This window comes from Camelina sativa, chromosome 14 (assembly GCF_000633955.1).
Source record: "Camelina sativa cultivar DH55 chromosome 14, Cs, whole genome shotgun sequence".
NCBI classification, from domain to species: domain Eukaryota; kingdom Viridiplantae; phylum Streptophyta; class Magnoliopsida; order Brassicales; family Brassicaceae; genus Camelina; species Camelina sativa.
The window spans coordinates 16,845,175-16,860,337 of record NC_025698.1 but is presented as its reverse complement, the minus strand read 5'-3'; the positions used below and the strand labels follow the sequence as shown (position 1 = coordinate 16,860,337).

The following is a 15,163-nucleotide window of genomic DNA, read 5'->3' as shown; positions in this document are numbered from 1 at the left end:
ACTACTCGAAGTCTGGATGTTTGCCTCCCATAATAATCCTTTCTTTTTTCGGCTAGCAATATTGTAAGGATCCTAGAAATCCAAAAAACCCGTAATGAACAAAGTGGAGTCAAAGAGAGTAATGTGTTAGGTTAGGTCATAGGAATAAATGCTTTTTAAACCCTTTTTCAAAAAAAAAAAAAAATACAAGAGGAGACAGATTCGTACGGCGAACACAAAATGCGAAATCCTGGCTGATCTAAAAATAATTAGGGATGTGAAGGCAAGCTCATGAAAATCGAAAAACAAATCTGAAACGTTTTCCAAAGCTTAATGAACCCAAGTTTGTTCCTTTGCAATTGCTCTGCTCGGAGAAAAGAATGATTAGAGTTAGAGAGCCCTCCCTCATACATATAGTTATAGATAACTATAAATGTTTACATGCATGTGTAGTGTATGTATAATAAAATGGTCAAATCAATAGTTTTTGGACAAACTTAAAGGATTATTTACAAGTGTAGTTTATATCATTCGTCTAATTATGACACCTCCCACCTATATATATACTTTATACTGGAGTATAATACTCCAATATATTATGTTTTGACGAGTGATCAATATCACGTTTTGAAAAGTCATATAATCACATTCTTCATTTAAAAAGAGTATTTTGTTAGTAATTTTAAGTATTTGTTTTAGCATTTCAAAATTATATTGGAGTATTTTTCTTCTTCATCATTTATGATTGTTTAATCAGTTAACTCATTTGACATCTACAACTCACAGTTGAACAGAAATAATAAAACACCAATTCAACACACATTAAAATATTAATTTCAGTGTGAAAAGCTTTGGTGCACATACATTGTAATATTCTACAAGGAGATGAATTCCTTGTTCTCAATCTGAATTTAAGCTGGAAAAAAATATAAGCTGGAAAATGTGATGTCAAGTTTTACAAGTCTTACCAAAAAAGCTAGCCTTTAACTAGACACCGAAAAGATTTTTTTTTTTTATATAAGCTCAAAATTTAACTCTTCACCCAAAGAACAAGAAAAAAAAAACATCACACTTATTATTGAAAAGTTCTCTCGCCGGAATATTCACGCAAACCACGGGTATGTTCGTTCACGTGCCCGGTGGCTGCCACCACAAATCCCTTAATTTATTGCATATATTCACATTTATTTTTATAGTATTAAAGAAAAGAAAAGAATTGTATCCAGTTTTATTCTATAGACGACCATGCCTACATGACATCTAACGTAGATTTTTGTTTATTAATCAAATTTACCTTGTAGAATTACGAAAAACATGTGAAAACTAGCCGAAACTATTCACTTAGATCATCTGTTTTCTCAAACAAAACTGCTAAACTGATTGTGTTTATGTTTACAAGGGAAACAAGTTTTATGAACTATTTAAAGCATAACATTTATTTTGGTTTTGAGTGGAAAGTGGAACATTCAGCCGTCACATGAAACACGCTCCGTAATTAACAAGTCATTCACGTGTGTAACTAAAAAAAGTGGTTCTTCCATTTTTAAAAATATTTTGAACCACTACAGTATTATGCAGGAGACTTTTATGAAAAAACATACATGATCTGCCAACACAATAAAACCACTACTTTTTTGCTGTCTTCTGCTATGTTTCGCCTACTATTTCATTTTTTTCAATTTTATTAATAATTTTTTAACAATTTTAGTGGGATGTACGCAATTCAACACATACACTGTTGTGTTATGAAATTTGGAAAATGAGTAATTTGAAGAGTTAATAATTCAACCAACATTGAGTTACTACAATCGATATTTTCAAAGAGGACCAGTCCAAACAGACGGTGGTTTGGGGTGGATAAATATTTGGCATCGTCTACAAGAAGATGATGTTGCTTGACTACAATTACTATGAATGTCACTTAGTACTTTTAGAACATTGTGTGATAAGTTACAAACAAGTTATGGTTTAAGATCAACAATGAATGCAAACATTGAAGAGAGTGTGGCAATATTTTTACGGATATGTGGTCATAATGAAGTTCAAAGAGATGTTGGATTACGATTTGGACAAAATCAAGAGACAGTAAAGAGAAAGTTTTATGAGGTTCTTACAGCGACTCAGTTACTTGCTTGTGATTATATCAAGACTCCAACAAGACTATCAAGACTCCAACAAGACAAAAACTATTCTGAATTTCCGAACGAATGCAGATAGATTGAAGATATTGGCCATATTTTAGTGGATTTGTTGGAGCAATGGATGGGGTTCATGTATGTGTTCAGGTGAAGCATGAATTACAAGGAATGTATTGGAATTGACATGGTACAACATCATGGCAATATGTGATTTGAATATGTTGTTTACATATGTCTGTAATGGAGCACCAGGATCTTGTCACGATACAGCATTTCTCGCAATGGTACAAGACATTGATTCTAAATTTCTTTTGCCTCCACTAGAAAAATATTATGTTGTTGATTCTGGCTATCCAAATAAACAAGGGTTTCCTGCTCCATATAGATCTTCACGAAACTTGATTGTTCGATATCATATGTCACATTTCGAAAATGGTCCTCCTCCTAGGAATAAACAAGAACTATTTAATCGATGTCACGCATCTTAACGCTCTGTTATTTAGAGGACATTTGGAGTTTGGAAGAAGAAATGGAGGATTCTCTGTGAATTTTCTAGATATAATATTCATATGCAAAAAAGAGTGGTAACGGCTACGATGGGACTACATAATTTTATCAGAATTTCAAAATTTTCAGATGACGATTTTGCAGAAGTAATAAGAGAGACAGAGATTACTAACACAAATTCTGAGTTTGATATAGGGGAATTGGAATATGCAAATATAGTTGATGGCAATCTTATGGCAAATATCAGAGAAAATATTGCAGATATGTTATGGGAAAATCAAAATACTCGATATTAGTTTTTTTTATTGTGTTGTATTTTAAGTATTTTTCTGCTTAATGTTTTAGTATTTATGAAAATATATATATTTGTAGCATTTTTAATTGAATATGTATACATTAAATATTTTTTAATAATTTTAATTTGCATAAATATAAATAACATGTTATATGAATACAAGTTTTTTATTTTAATATGTATTATATTATGTAAAATATTTTATTTACAATTTTTATTTTTTACAATATAAATATTGATCCGCATTATTTGATCCGCTTTCACCATTCAAACATACATTTTGAACCGCTAGATCCGCACTTGTTCCGCTAGATCCGCTTGATCCGTTTCATTTGATCTGCTTTCTCCATTCGGAGTCTCTCTCTCTCTCTCTCTCAGTATTCATTATTCAAGCACAGACCCTGCAAAATCCCGACTACCGATCTGAACCGGACATTGGTAGAGAGATAACCAAAAAACAATTCTTTATCTTAACTACACATTTCTTATCCTCAAGTTTTTTTTTTAAGAAAAAAAATGAGAAAAAATATACTTATAATTTAAAGTGTGCATTACCGTGCTCATGGCAGAATCAAACCATAATAAAGAACCACTCTTTAAAAGAATTTTCAACAGTTCAACTGGTTTCCTTTCTCTAGTGAAACTACTGAACAATTTGAAATTGTCTCTTGGTTTTCCATCTTTCTTACCATGGCCGTAAAGTTGAGTAAGGGAGTAGTTTAAAAGATAATTGATGGAGAAGTGAAAAACGACACCGATATGATCCCTGTTTTGATAGTGATTTTTGTCGAGACCTCTGCTAATAATGTCAAAGCATTGAATCTATCTAACAGGAGGAGATTAATACATGCAATTCCCACCTATTCTCAGGGTGAAGAGGTACATATTGGCAGCATTGTCAGGCTCAACCGTTTCGTCTGTGTGGCCCACAAAAAGAATATGTAAATTGTTTTTATTGCTCTAGCACTTTTTTTTTGGTATGCACACGAAACAAATGTAGCATTTGTATTAAATTGATGAGTATTTTTTTCCTTTTCCAGCATAATTTTGGTCGAGGGCTTTGTCGTTTTACAAAACCAAAAGGATGAGCCAGGTTATTTGATTTGATTTTCTTTCTTTTCTTGTTTTGTTCCAGTTTGTATAAGGAATTCTTCTCCACTGTGTGGTTCTTACTCAGATTATCTATATTATAAAGTTCCTGCTAAGTCTCTGACATTAAAAAAATAAAAAAAATGAAGCCAGTTCATCCAATTGGATCAATGAAACAGAAGAATGTGACTCATCTCAAGAGACTTGTGTTGAGGGTACACCAGAGCGTGTTGAAAGTTTACAGTTATCTTGTTTGAAGCAGATGAGGCTCTTTGTTGATAAAAATTTTGAAGTTGAAGTGTTTGTCCATGACACTATAAGTTACCTGAAAAAAATTGGAGAAGAAATTGATGATCATTCAATGTAATTCTTTTAGGGTGTTGTCACTCTTCTAGAGTTAAAATTTCAATGTTGTCAACTTCTTTTTCTTATTTTGGAAGCAAGCAGAGGGTCGTAACGAACGTTTTGACAAAGATCCTCACAAGAGGAATGATTTTATTTATATTATCTGAATTACATAAAAATGGGTTAATCCGGTTTAATCGGTTCAACTTTTTCGGTTTCCTAAAAATGCCGCCTAATTAAACCGCAAAATAATCCGGTTTCGGTTTGTTCCGTAATCAGTTTTAAAACCTTTTGTTCAAAAATAATAGTAACTTTAAGATGTTCTATTTATTAAAATGGTAAGGGTTTATGATGTAAATCGTAGAAGTAGAAGGCTATATTAGCAAATTTACTTCCGTTTTAATAAGTAAAGGATTATCTCTCTCATCATATATTTAAAAGTCCCTATATTTAATAGGATTCACTATTTTGGGTTCGACCAATAATCTTTCTATCTGCAAATCATCCTCAACCATACGATTAAGTGAAGATCAACAGCTGATACGAACTCCCGCCACACTATAGTCGATAAACTTCCTATCTTGAGACTCAAAAACGTCACTTCAACTGACATTCCACATCAATACGTTTTAAATTTGTTTGATTCGATAAGTTTGTATACTACAGTATATAAAAACTTATATTAATTTTTATTTAAATCAATAAAAATATGAATATTTACTAAAAAGTACGTACATAACAGAGCTTATTTTGCGTACTGCTAGAGTATCTTTTATTCTTAACATATTAAGCAAACTTTAATCTCTCTTTCGAAATCTTTATGATTTAGGTACTGATTGGTGAACTTAAATAAAGTATTACAAGTTGTACAACTTTGACTTTTTACCAATCACAAAAACTTTACCAAAAACTTTATAAAAAGCTTTACTTTCAGCTTTTTGGTACAGCTTACACGATACAAATGTTTCTTACAGCTTTGCATTATTCCATAACAGCTTACAGCTTCAGCTTATAGCTTTTCTGTACAACTTTAGCTATGTTACCAATCAGACCCTTAATGTCAAAAAGACCTCCAAGACCGGCCTTGACCATCACATGTGATGCAAATTTATATATTCTTAAATAGTTGATCTTCGGAAATATCAAATCAAAAGTGTATACAATTGAAATTTTTTATGCATGAACATTAACTTGTTAATTACATGGTATCATTTTTCAATTCTTCAACTATATTCTACTTGTTTAAGTTATTTCCCCACTCCACACTAGAAATTGACTACTATCTTAATTAAAGTGTTTGAGGGTTTTGAGCTAAAACTACATACAATATTTGTAGACTGAAACACTTTCTTGCTTTAGAGATAGTTTTTCTTTTAAAAACTTGTATATTAATTTATGTTAAGTACAAAACTTATATGAAAAAAGACTTGAAAAATATATTTTAAACATATGGAATAATTAATAATTAGCATCACATATGAAAATACTCCAATTTTCTCGTTCAGGAGAAAGAAAGGATTGATGTACATTAAAACTCAAAGCATATTCATTATTGAGAAGATTGGGGAAAGATAGTCAAATTAAACAGTTAAAAATTAGTTCTCTCTCAGGCACTACTATTGAGGCCTCAAATCTGTCAACCTCCTCCGACGCTGGTGAAGCTCTTGCTCGCCGGCGTCGGGATCTAGCTCACTCTGCTCTCCGCTTTATTAAAACTTCTTCTGTTATTTCTCTACTCTTTTCCCTGTTTCTCTTTTGGTTACAATTCTCCCCACAAACCTCAGATCCTGGCGAGATAGCATTAGACAGAGCTAAAGGGTGTAGGTGGCCTCCGGTGAACCCCCTCCTCTTTCCTCTGAACGTTTCAGCCGATGTACCGGATTCACAAACAAACGACATGCGTATCATCAGATATGGATGTGTATCCTCCCCTGAGAAAGCTTTCTCCGAGGTCTCCGAGGCACCGTGTTTAGCAGGTGAGTCCTCCTTTGGACCAGCTGCTACTTCTCACCCGGTTGAGACGTCGACGACACACGACGCCTCCGTTTTCAGGTCAAGCTCTCATCCTTACAAACTTGAAATGTCTTTGTGGAATCCCATCCGAACCTCCCACCTTTCATCTGGCTTGGTTCTGCTGGAACTTTGCTTACCGGAGATGTATATTATCTTGCAAATCTTCACACCTTCTCCGACCAACCGCCGCCGCAGCGCTATCTGTACAACTAGGTCAACCACAAAGAACATTGGATTTCTTTTGGTGGGCCTTGACATTTTCTTCGGCCCGTTAACAGTCCAAGCAGTAGAGGCCTCAGGGAAAAAGCCCAGTTTTGACAAATCAGAGTTTTCACGAAGGCATATCATATCGCTCTCTCGTGTTGACTGTAAGGGTAGACGACACCTTTTACATCTCATCTCGTTAGTTCCGATCGATGTCCGTTAATGCCATCTCCAATCCCTGATCCAAAGCAATCCACTGACGAGTAATCTCCATCTAAGCTCTAGGCTCTTGGGAACTTTGTTTTTGGCCTCTATTTACTCCTGCAGAGTGATGAAGAACGGCATTATGGCTATGCCTCTACGGAGCGCTGGTTACCGAATCGTCCTCACTTCTCTGCCTCCATATCCCGTGACCACTGAATTCAATCATGTTCAACATTTATTTTTCCGGGAAAAAGTTCAGATAATGTTGGCTCCAACCCTAAAGCTATTTCAATCTAGGTACGATACTTACAGCTTATATTGATGTCGATACTTAGCCAATGGTGTGATCAAGATTACGCCCTCTATGGTTTCCATCTGAGAAGTAATTCATCATTGTTGCTTTGGCGTCACTCGCTCCTCCTGAGAATCCTTGTAATAGTAACCTGTTCGACCCTCCCCTTTGAACCCTATCGCTTGAGTGTCTATGGTGTTTGGGTCGAGAACTCAAATTGTTTGAAAGCTAGTTGTGGTTTTGATTTTTCCAAGACCACTCTAAACCCTACGGAAACTCCACTAGACCTCCTTAAGCGACATAGCATTCCAAACCTTGCTCGAAACTGTGTCAAGCTCCTACTCCGTGTAGACCTTCTCAAACCCGTGAGAAGCTTAGCCTTGATCCCTTCTCTAACGCCAGTACGTCTTATGACAGTGGCTATCTCTCATCCATCGAATTGGTCATGGAAGAGTTTGTCAACAATCTTGATCTCACATGTACCAAGATCCTTCCAAGATTCTGGCTCAAAGCTCTCAAGAACCTATTGCCAACTATCTTTACCTTCTGCTTTGTTTCTTTGTTGTTGTGGCATTGAGGAGTGCCCTTGTTTTTTCTTCTTGTTGTATAATTGTTGCTTGTATGAACCTTCTCATTTGAGTATTGAATGCAAGTGGTTTGACAAAAAAAAAAAATTGTTGTTGTGGCATTGGGGAGTGCCCTTGTTTTTTCTTCTTGTTGTATAATTGTTGCTTGTATGAACCTTCTCATTTGAGTATTGAATGTAAGTGGTTTGACAAAAAAAAAAAAAATTGTTGTTGTGGCATTGGGGAGTACCCTTATTTTTTCTTGTTGTTGTATAATTGTTGCTTGTATGAACCTTCTCATTTGAGTATTGAATGCAAGTGGTTTGAAAAAAAAATAATAATAATAAAAAAAAAAAGGAAGATTGAGGAAAGAATGCTGAATCTGGATCACACACATGACTACCCAAACGGAACCAAACGACACCATACGGATGTCTCTGTCGCTTTTTTTTTCCTTTTTTTCTTTTTTTTTTTATCTTCCATAGAAAAATGAATAATAGAAGTTTCTCTTAAAGGGAAGTTTTGGACCTTATCATAATTATCAGTAAATCGATTACAAAATTTTTCAATAATATACGTACACATATATAATACTAACATGGGTCTTTTATACACAAATATGATTATGGGGAATTTATTTAAATAATCGTAATTATATATATTTAAAAATATAGTAGATGAATTAATTCAATAATTCAGAAAATTCATATATTGTAATTTGTAAAGACTAAAGAGTTGAAAAAAAAAATTCAAAATTAACAACCATTTTCAAAACATGTTTATTCCAAATTACTCAATTTTTTAAAAAAAAAATTATTGACTAGTTAATTATGCCAAAATTTCGTGTTTAACATTCAAAATTTTGGATAGAACAAAAAATAAAATAAAAAAGAATTTGTTGTGAGAATGAACTCTAAAAAAAAATGTTTCATCCGAATATAGAAACGGGACAATGTTCTAAAACAAACAAAAAAAAATCACGTTTTAAGTGTAGACCTATTTGAAATTTGGAAATGAAAGAAGACAAAAATTGAATGAGATACACATTGAAATTAATAGTTAGAAAAGATAATTATATAAAAACATAGAACACGAGTATATAATATAGATTTGCATTGTCTGAAAATAAAGAAAATGTAAATAATGTACGATATTAGGTAGCCAAACTCCCTGAACAAATTAAATTAAATTAAATTAAATTAAATTAATACCCACTTGATTAATATAATCATATAATGATGCTATATATGTATAAATTTTATTACTATATGAGTTAGCTTTACGTATTAATGATAGAGATGTTAACACTTTCCAACTTTGGCCTTTTCGATTTTTTTGATATATGGCTCTCTATTACACATGACTTCTACTTTTCCCTCTCATTCATTACATCTTCACGCCTCCTTTATCTTCTTCCCCAATTAATAAACAAACCAAACCAAAAATATAAATAAAAAATAATAATTCAAAAAAAAGAAAAAACTGAAACCGCCGTGTTCAATGGCTACCGCCGCCGCAGAATCACTGCCGGCGAAACGAAGAAAAACACTCACAGGAAACGAAGACTCCGCTTTGATCGAAGGACTTCCCGATCACATCTCAGAGATCTGTCTTTCTCTCGTCCGCCGTCCGTCGCTTCTCTCCGCCGTATGTACACGGTGGCGCCGTCTTCTTTACTCGCCGGAATTTCCTCCGTTTCCGTCTCTCTACGCGCTGTTCGTCGATACGACCTCAGATCCGGGTCGGGTCAACCCGTCTGTTCGGTTTATGTGTTTCGACCCGGTTTCTTCCAAATGGGATCCGCTTCCTCCTCCTCCACCCTACCCGCCTCTTCACCGGATTCTTTACCGTCATCCGTCGTTTATCTCATTTAATCTACCGATTCAATGCGTCTCCGCCGCCGGTAAACTCATTCTCATCGCCGGAAGTAACCAACAGCTCTCTCCGGCGATCTCTCACCCGTTGATTTTCGATCCAGTTTCGTCATCCTGGAGCTCCGGCCCTCAAATCGGATCTCCGAGACGGTGGTGCGCCACCGGAGCTTGCGACGGAGCTATCTACATCGCGAGCGGGATAAGTTCACAGTTCTCATCGTGCGTTGCTAAATCTACCGAGAAATTAGATCTAACCGATCAAATTTCCAATAACCGGCGGTTTAATTGGGAGAAATTGAGAGATATGAGAGATTTACGGTTTAGTCGAGAAGCTATAGATGCCGTTGGATATAAAACTAAGCTTTTAATGGTGAACGTAAAAGGAGACGCGATTAAAGAAGGAGCTATATACGACGTCGTTAAAGATGAATGGGAAGCTATGCCGGAGGAGATGGTGGCTGGATGGAGAGGTCCGGTGGCCGCGATGGAAGAAGAGATTCTTTATTCGGTGGATGAGAGGAGAGGGACAGTGAGAAAATACGATGAAGAGACGAGAGAGTGGAGTGAAGTTGCGGTGGTTGAAGGTGGTGAGGAGATGCTTAAAGGAGCTACGCAAGTTACGGCGGTTGCCGGGAAGCTTTGTGTTGTTACGGTTGATGGGAAGATTGTTGTGGTGGATGTTGTGGCGGAGCCGGCGATGATTTGGAATGTTGAGGTTCCTTATGGGCTTGAACCGGTTTCGGTTCATGTTTTGCCAAGAATGAGTAAACCGGATTTTTGCTGATGTAATTGGTTTTTCTTTGTTGGGTGATATTTATTCTTTTCTTTTTGTATACGGAAGCTGTTTTTTTTTTTCTTTGTTTTCCCGTTTTTCTGGTGGAAAAGTGTCATCTTGTCGTTATTTTTATTTATTTGTTTGGTTCTGGAAATATGGTGGAATCACCAAAAATATAATCAGTTTTTTTCTTAGAAATTTTGTATCTGAGAAAGAAATAAGATTTTTATACATGTTAGCTTGATAGAAAGAGGAATCCATTCATATTTTAAAGTTTGATGAGATTTATAGTGATCAGTTGAAAGTTGTTTAACCTATCGCGCTGCTTGATTTCATGGAAATGGTCGAAGCATACCAACACTGACCAGTGGTGATGCTACAACGCTGAGAGACTCTCACCAAATTGAAGGAAACGAGAGCAAGCCACGTTACTAATATAGTATTCAACAAATCAATCTCAAAGATGTAGACAGATTTACAAATTATGGATAAGAAATTAAGAACCACCTATTTCTAAGTTCTCTTATTCATTCATGCATTATTACAAGCTACGTGTGTAACTTATTTTTGTTTTTTTCGTTGCATCTTGTTGTGGGACTGTGGGTGTAGCTTGATTATGTATTAAATAATTGATTTCAATTGAATAGACCAAATTTAGAAAAGCTCACATATCATTTCAGTAAAAATCAAATAATATTATCAAAAGAAAATCCTAATTAAGTGAATTGAAATAATTGTATATACAAACAAATAAACAAAATCGTCATGAGGTTTTTAAACAAAAAGAATTGGGAAAAAGAGTGTTTGGGTTGGGTTTAGAAATATCTGATCCATTGGGCCATTGAAAGACCTCTTTGTGTTACATAAACAAGAAATGAAGACCATTGTCTCCTGAGGTCGTAGTCATATCAATCTAATTCACCTAGATTAAGACACTGACTATAGACAAACATCATATGGTTATACAAAAATATATATATGAAATCTATAGTTGAAAACATATGATGGTGATAAAACACATGGGTTCTATAAGTGATGTGAACACATTAGAGTAAAGATGGTGTGGACTGTGGAGGGTTTTTATTAGTGGTTGGGAGAAAGTAGTTAAAGAGAGACTAGAGAGATGTGTTTAAATTTTGGTATGCGACTGGGATGGCTCTTATGGTCCAAACAAGGCTCGTCCAACTCCACATGAAGGGATGGGAATTCTTTTTTCGTCTATAAAAACAAAACGTAAGCTAGAGAGACAAATCCATTCAAGTCCGATGGAGATGTTGTCGAGCTTCTAAGATTCATCCGTTTGACATTTCAGGTTACCAACTGTGACATGTTGAAGGAAACGTAACAAACAACTTGTTGCTTTATCTTTGACCTCTTTGATTTAATCAGAGTCTTTCCAAAGTTTTTGCTTCAAACCACGTCTTCCACCATGCTACAAACATGCTCCATAAGTACCATAATATTTAGAGAAGAATCTATTGGGAAATCTTGGTTGAATCTCACACTAAGTTCCAGTTCCAGCTTCCAACAAAAATGAATGACAACCATTGTTGTTTCAGTTTTTTTTTTTGGTTTTAAAATTCAATGTATCATCCTGTAGTTAAAGTTTTTTTTTTTTTTCTTGTTATTTTAAAATCTAGCTAGAAAAACTAGTTTTCAATTTTTAAAAGCTAAAAATACTAAAATTAAACCAAAAATCTCAATTTTTTTTTTTAATTGTGGCTATACATATTGAGATTATTATTTTTTAAAATAAAAAAAAAAACTCAATATATTCAAGCCACAATTAAATATATGATATAACAAACATCATAGGTCATTCATTCTCCTTATTCCTTTTCTAATAAAAAAATCTATAAGAAAAATGGAGAAAAATATGAAATATTCTAAAGTTGGCAAACGCATATAAAAAAATCTCTTCTCAATAATAACATATATTATTCCAATATAAATCCTCCTCAAAAAAAAAAAAGGATTTATTCCATATGCTTCAAAACTATATCTCAAAAAATTATATTTATACACATATATATAATTCCAGAGACGCCAAAAATCTTGAGGCAGAAAAAAAAAATGCAGATCTTCGTCAAAACCTTAACCGGGAAAACCATAACCCTAGAGGTCGAGAGCAGCGACACCGTCGACAATGTCAAAGCCAAGATCCAGGTTAATCTCTTCCTCCTTCTTCGATTCCCACCTCCTCTTAGTGTTTTTGGACTCTTGAATTCTTGATTTTTTTGCCTGGACGATAGTTTTAGGCTTATCTGAGATTCTTGAGCGGATCTAAGTTACGAATTGGAAGATTAGGTTATGGTGTTGTTCTAATTTGGATGTTGATGATGATTATAAAAACAGGACAAAGAGGGGATACCACCTGATCAACAGAGGTTGATCTTTGCTGGTAAACAACTCGAAGATGGTCGAACGTTAGCTGACTACAACATCCAGAAAGAGTCTACTCTTCACTTGGTCTTGAGGCTTAGGGGTGGTACTATGATTAAGGTCAAGACTCTTACTGGTAAAGAGATTGAGATTGATATCGAACCTACCGATACTATTGATCGTATCAAGGAACGTGTTGAGGAGAAAGAAGGCATCCCTCCTGTTCAACAAAGGTATTATTAGGTTTTTAGTTTTCCAATTTGAGTTCCCAATTTGGGGTTTATGGAACAATATCATCAACAGCTCTTTGTAGCTCCTATGTTTGTTCTTTGTTTAGTACTGATTCTATATAACACAATGTTTGTGGTGTATACTCTTTGCCTGTCTAAGTTGTTACATGTAAGTTTGGTTGTAACTTAGTGTTTTGTTTGGATGCTTATAAGATGTCATGGATTTTTTTTTTGTGCAGGCTGATCTATGCTGGAAAACAGTTGGCTGATGACAAAACGGCGAAAGACTATGCGATTGAAGGAGGCTCTGTTCTGCATCTGGTTCTTGCTCTTAGGGGTGGTCTTGCTCTTCTCTGAGAAGTAAAACTCTTTTGAAGATATCTTTTATGTTTTAGTTTCTCGTAATGGCTTTGTTAGATTTGGATATGGTGCTTTTAAAAGGACTAATGCTGTTTTTAGTGGGTTTGGATTAGATTGCCAATAATCTGTTCAGTATCGAATCATACTTATTTTTGAATTTAGCTCTTTATGATGAATATCTTTTTTTATTTCAAGAAAAAAGGCTCGTAGGTCGTAAGATAAACAACTAGATATGTAAAAGTGGGATAAAAGCTTATGGGTTGGATCGGACCAGGCCGATTTAGATTGCAAGGTTCCCTGAGTTATAGTGAATAACAAGTCCCTTGGTCATACAAATTAGTAACATATTTTAGCAAAACAAGATAATGAAAGGCATAACGAAATAGTGTTACAACGAATTAGATTAGTGGTTTCGTCGAATCCTGTGAATGTCCACACCACAAGTAACATCAGTTACAAGTTATTTATAACTTAATCTTATAGTAATTATATTATATATGAGTTATCTAATTTGTGTCTCTTATATAAATAGGGATGATTCCTTTTTTGCACATAGTGTTTACCTTCCTCACATTGTCACATCTCATCTTATGTCATTGATCCTCAAGTTTGATTCTATAACGCGACTAGCACATGACCAGTGAGTCAGTGACCTTCCATCCCACATGTAGCAATTACTTTCTTTATGCTCTTTTGTATACAAATATTAATCTTCCTCTTACTTGAGCACGCTGAAGCATGTTTGTGACATGACATCTGCGAGTGCCGTCCGTGAACGTGTTCACAATTATCTTACAAAAGATGTCACATTCACTTCATAGAATGGAGTCCCCATTAGAGGTGATTTTATGATTTTTTCATAAAGAGATTGTTATTTTCTTCCCAACAAAGAGACACAAGCTAACTCTACTTTTTTTTTAAAACCTTGATAATTTGAGTTGCTTAAAAAAAAATCAAAATATTAAGAGTTAATTTCGTGTCTCTTTAGGGAGGAAAATAACAACATGCACGACATTGCGTAGATTTATTCATGATTCATGGATGTAGTTGCAGATATGATCAGGAATGTGCTCGCGGACAAAGGTTTTGTCTCACTGTAATTTTCTTATAAATGTTTTTAACGAGAGGGAGAAACAACAGATCAAGAAGCTTGAATCTTCTCTTAGCGAAATTAAAATTCAATTGATTTGTTGTATATGCATACTTTTATAAAATTAAATTTAAATTAGAAGATTTATACATGTAATTTTTTTATAAATAACGGAGAGTTAATATATTTGTTTAATTGTTTTAATCTTAAAATAAATTAATATTGTTGTAAACTAGGGAGTTTAGGGATAAATCTCTTGTGTATTCTTATTGATTAAACTCGAGGTTACATGCATATATATAATAGAGTACAAAGGCCTAAGCTAAACCGACATAAGATTAAGGTGTTGCCGAGAAGGCTTCGGCCGATGGGCCGATGGGCCGAAGGTGCACGGGCCGAGAGACCGAGTACTCATGGACTGTATATGGGCCGGTCTATGAAGTCCACTAAGTGTTTTACAACACTTCCCCTTGGACGAGATGATCGTGCCTATGTTGGATGGGATCGACGCAATGTGCATAGGGGATGCTGCCTCATTAAAACCTTACCAGGAAAACCCAGTGGGACAAAACCTTGGTGAAGGAAAAAGAGTACATCACACATTGCTCCCCCTGTTCCAAACATCACTCCAAGTCCTTAAGCCTCCACATTCCAATCTGATGCGTGAGCTTCTTGAACGTTGTAGTCGGTAGCGATTTGGTGAAGAGATCGGCTGAGTTGTCGCATGACTGAACTTGCACTACTTGAACTTCTCCGGCCTTTTGTAGTTCATGTGTGAAGAAGAACTTTGGCAGTATGTGCTTCGTCCGATCTCCCTTGA

General features: G+C 34.9%; 2 protein-coding genes across 2 annotated transcripts; both read left to right on the top strand.

The window, feature by feature from the left end:
* On the top strand, positions 8,991-10,547 carry LOC104741749 (F-box/kelch-repeat protein SKIP25). Its single transcript, XM_010462662.2, has one exon. It carries the CDS (start codon positions 9,133-9,135, stop codon positions 10,288-10,290), a length of 1,158 nt encoding a protein of 385 aa, XP_010460964.1. The 5' UTR covers positions 8,991-9,132; the 3' UTR covers positions 10,291-10,547.
* On the top strand, positions 12,314-13,429 carry LOC104741748 (ubiquitin-NEDD8-like protein RUB2). Its single transcript, XM_010462661.2, has 3 exons — positions 12,314-12,447; positions 12,637-12,896; positions 13,133-13,429. The coding sequence occupies exons 1-3, from the start codon at positions 12,355-12,357 to the stop codon at positions 13,248-13,250; spliced, it is 471 nt and encodes a 156-aa protein (XP_010460963.1). The 5' UTR covers positions 12,314-12,354; the 3' UTR covers positions 13,251-13,429.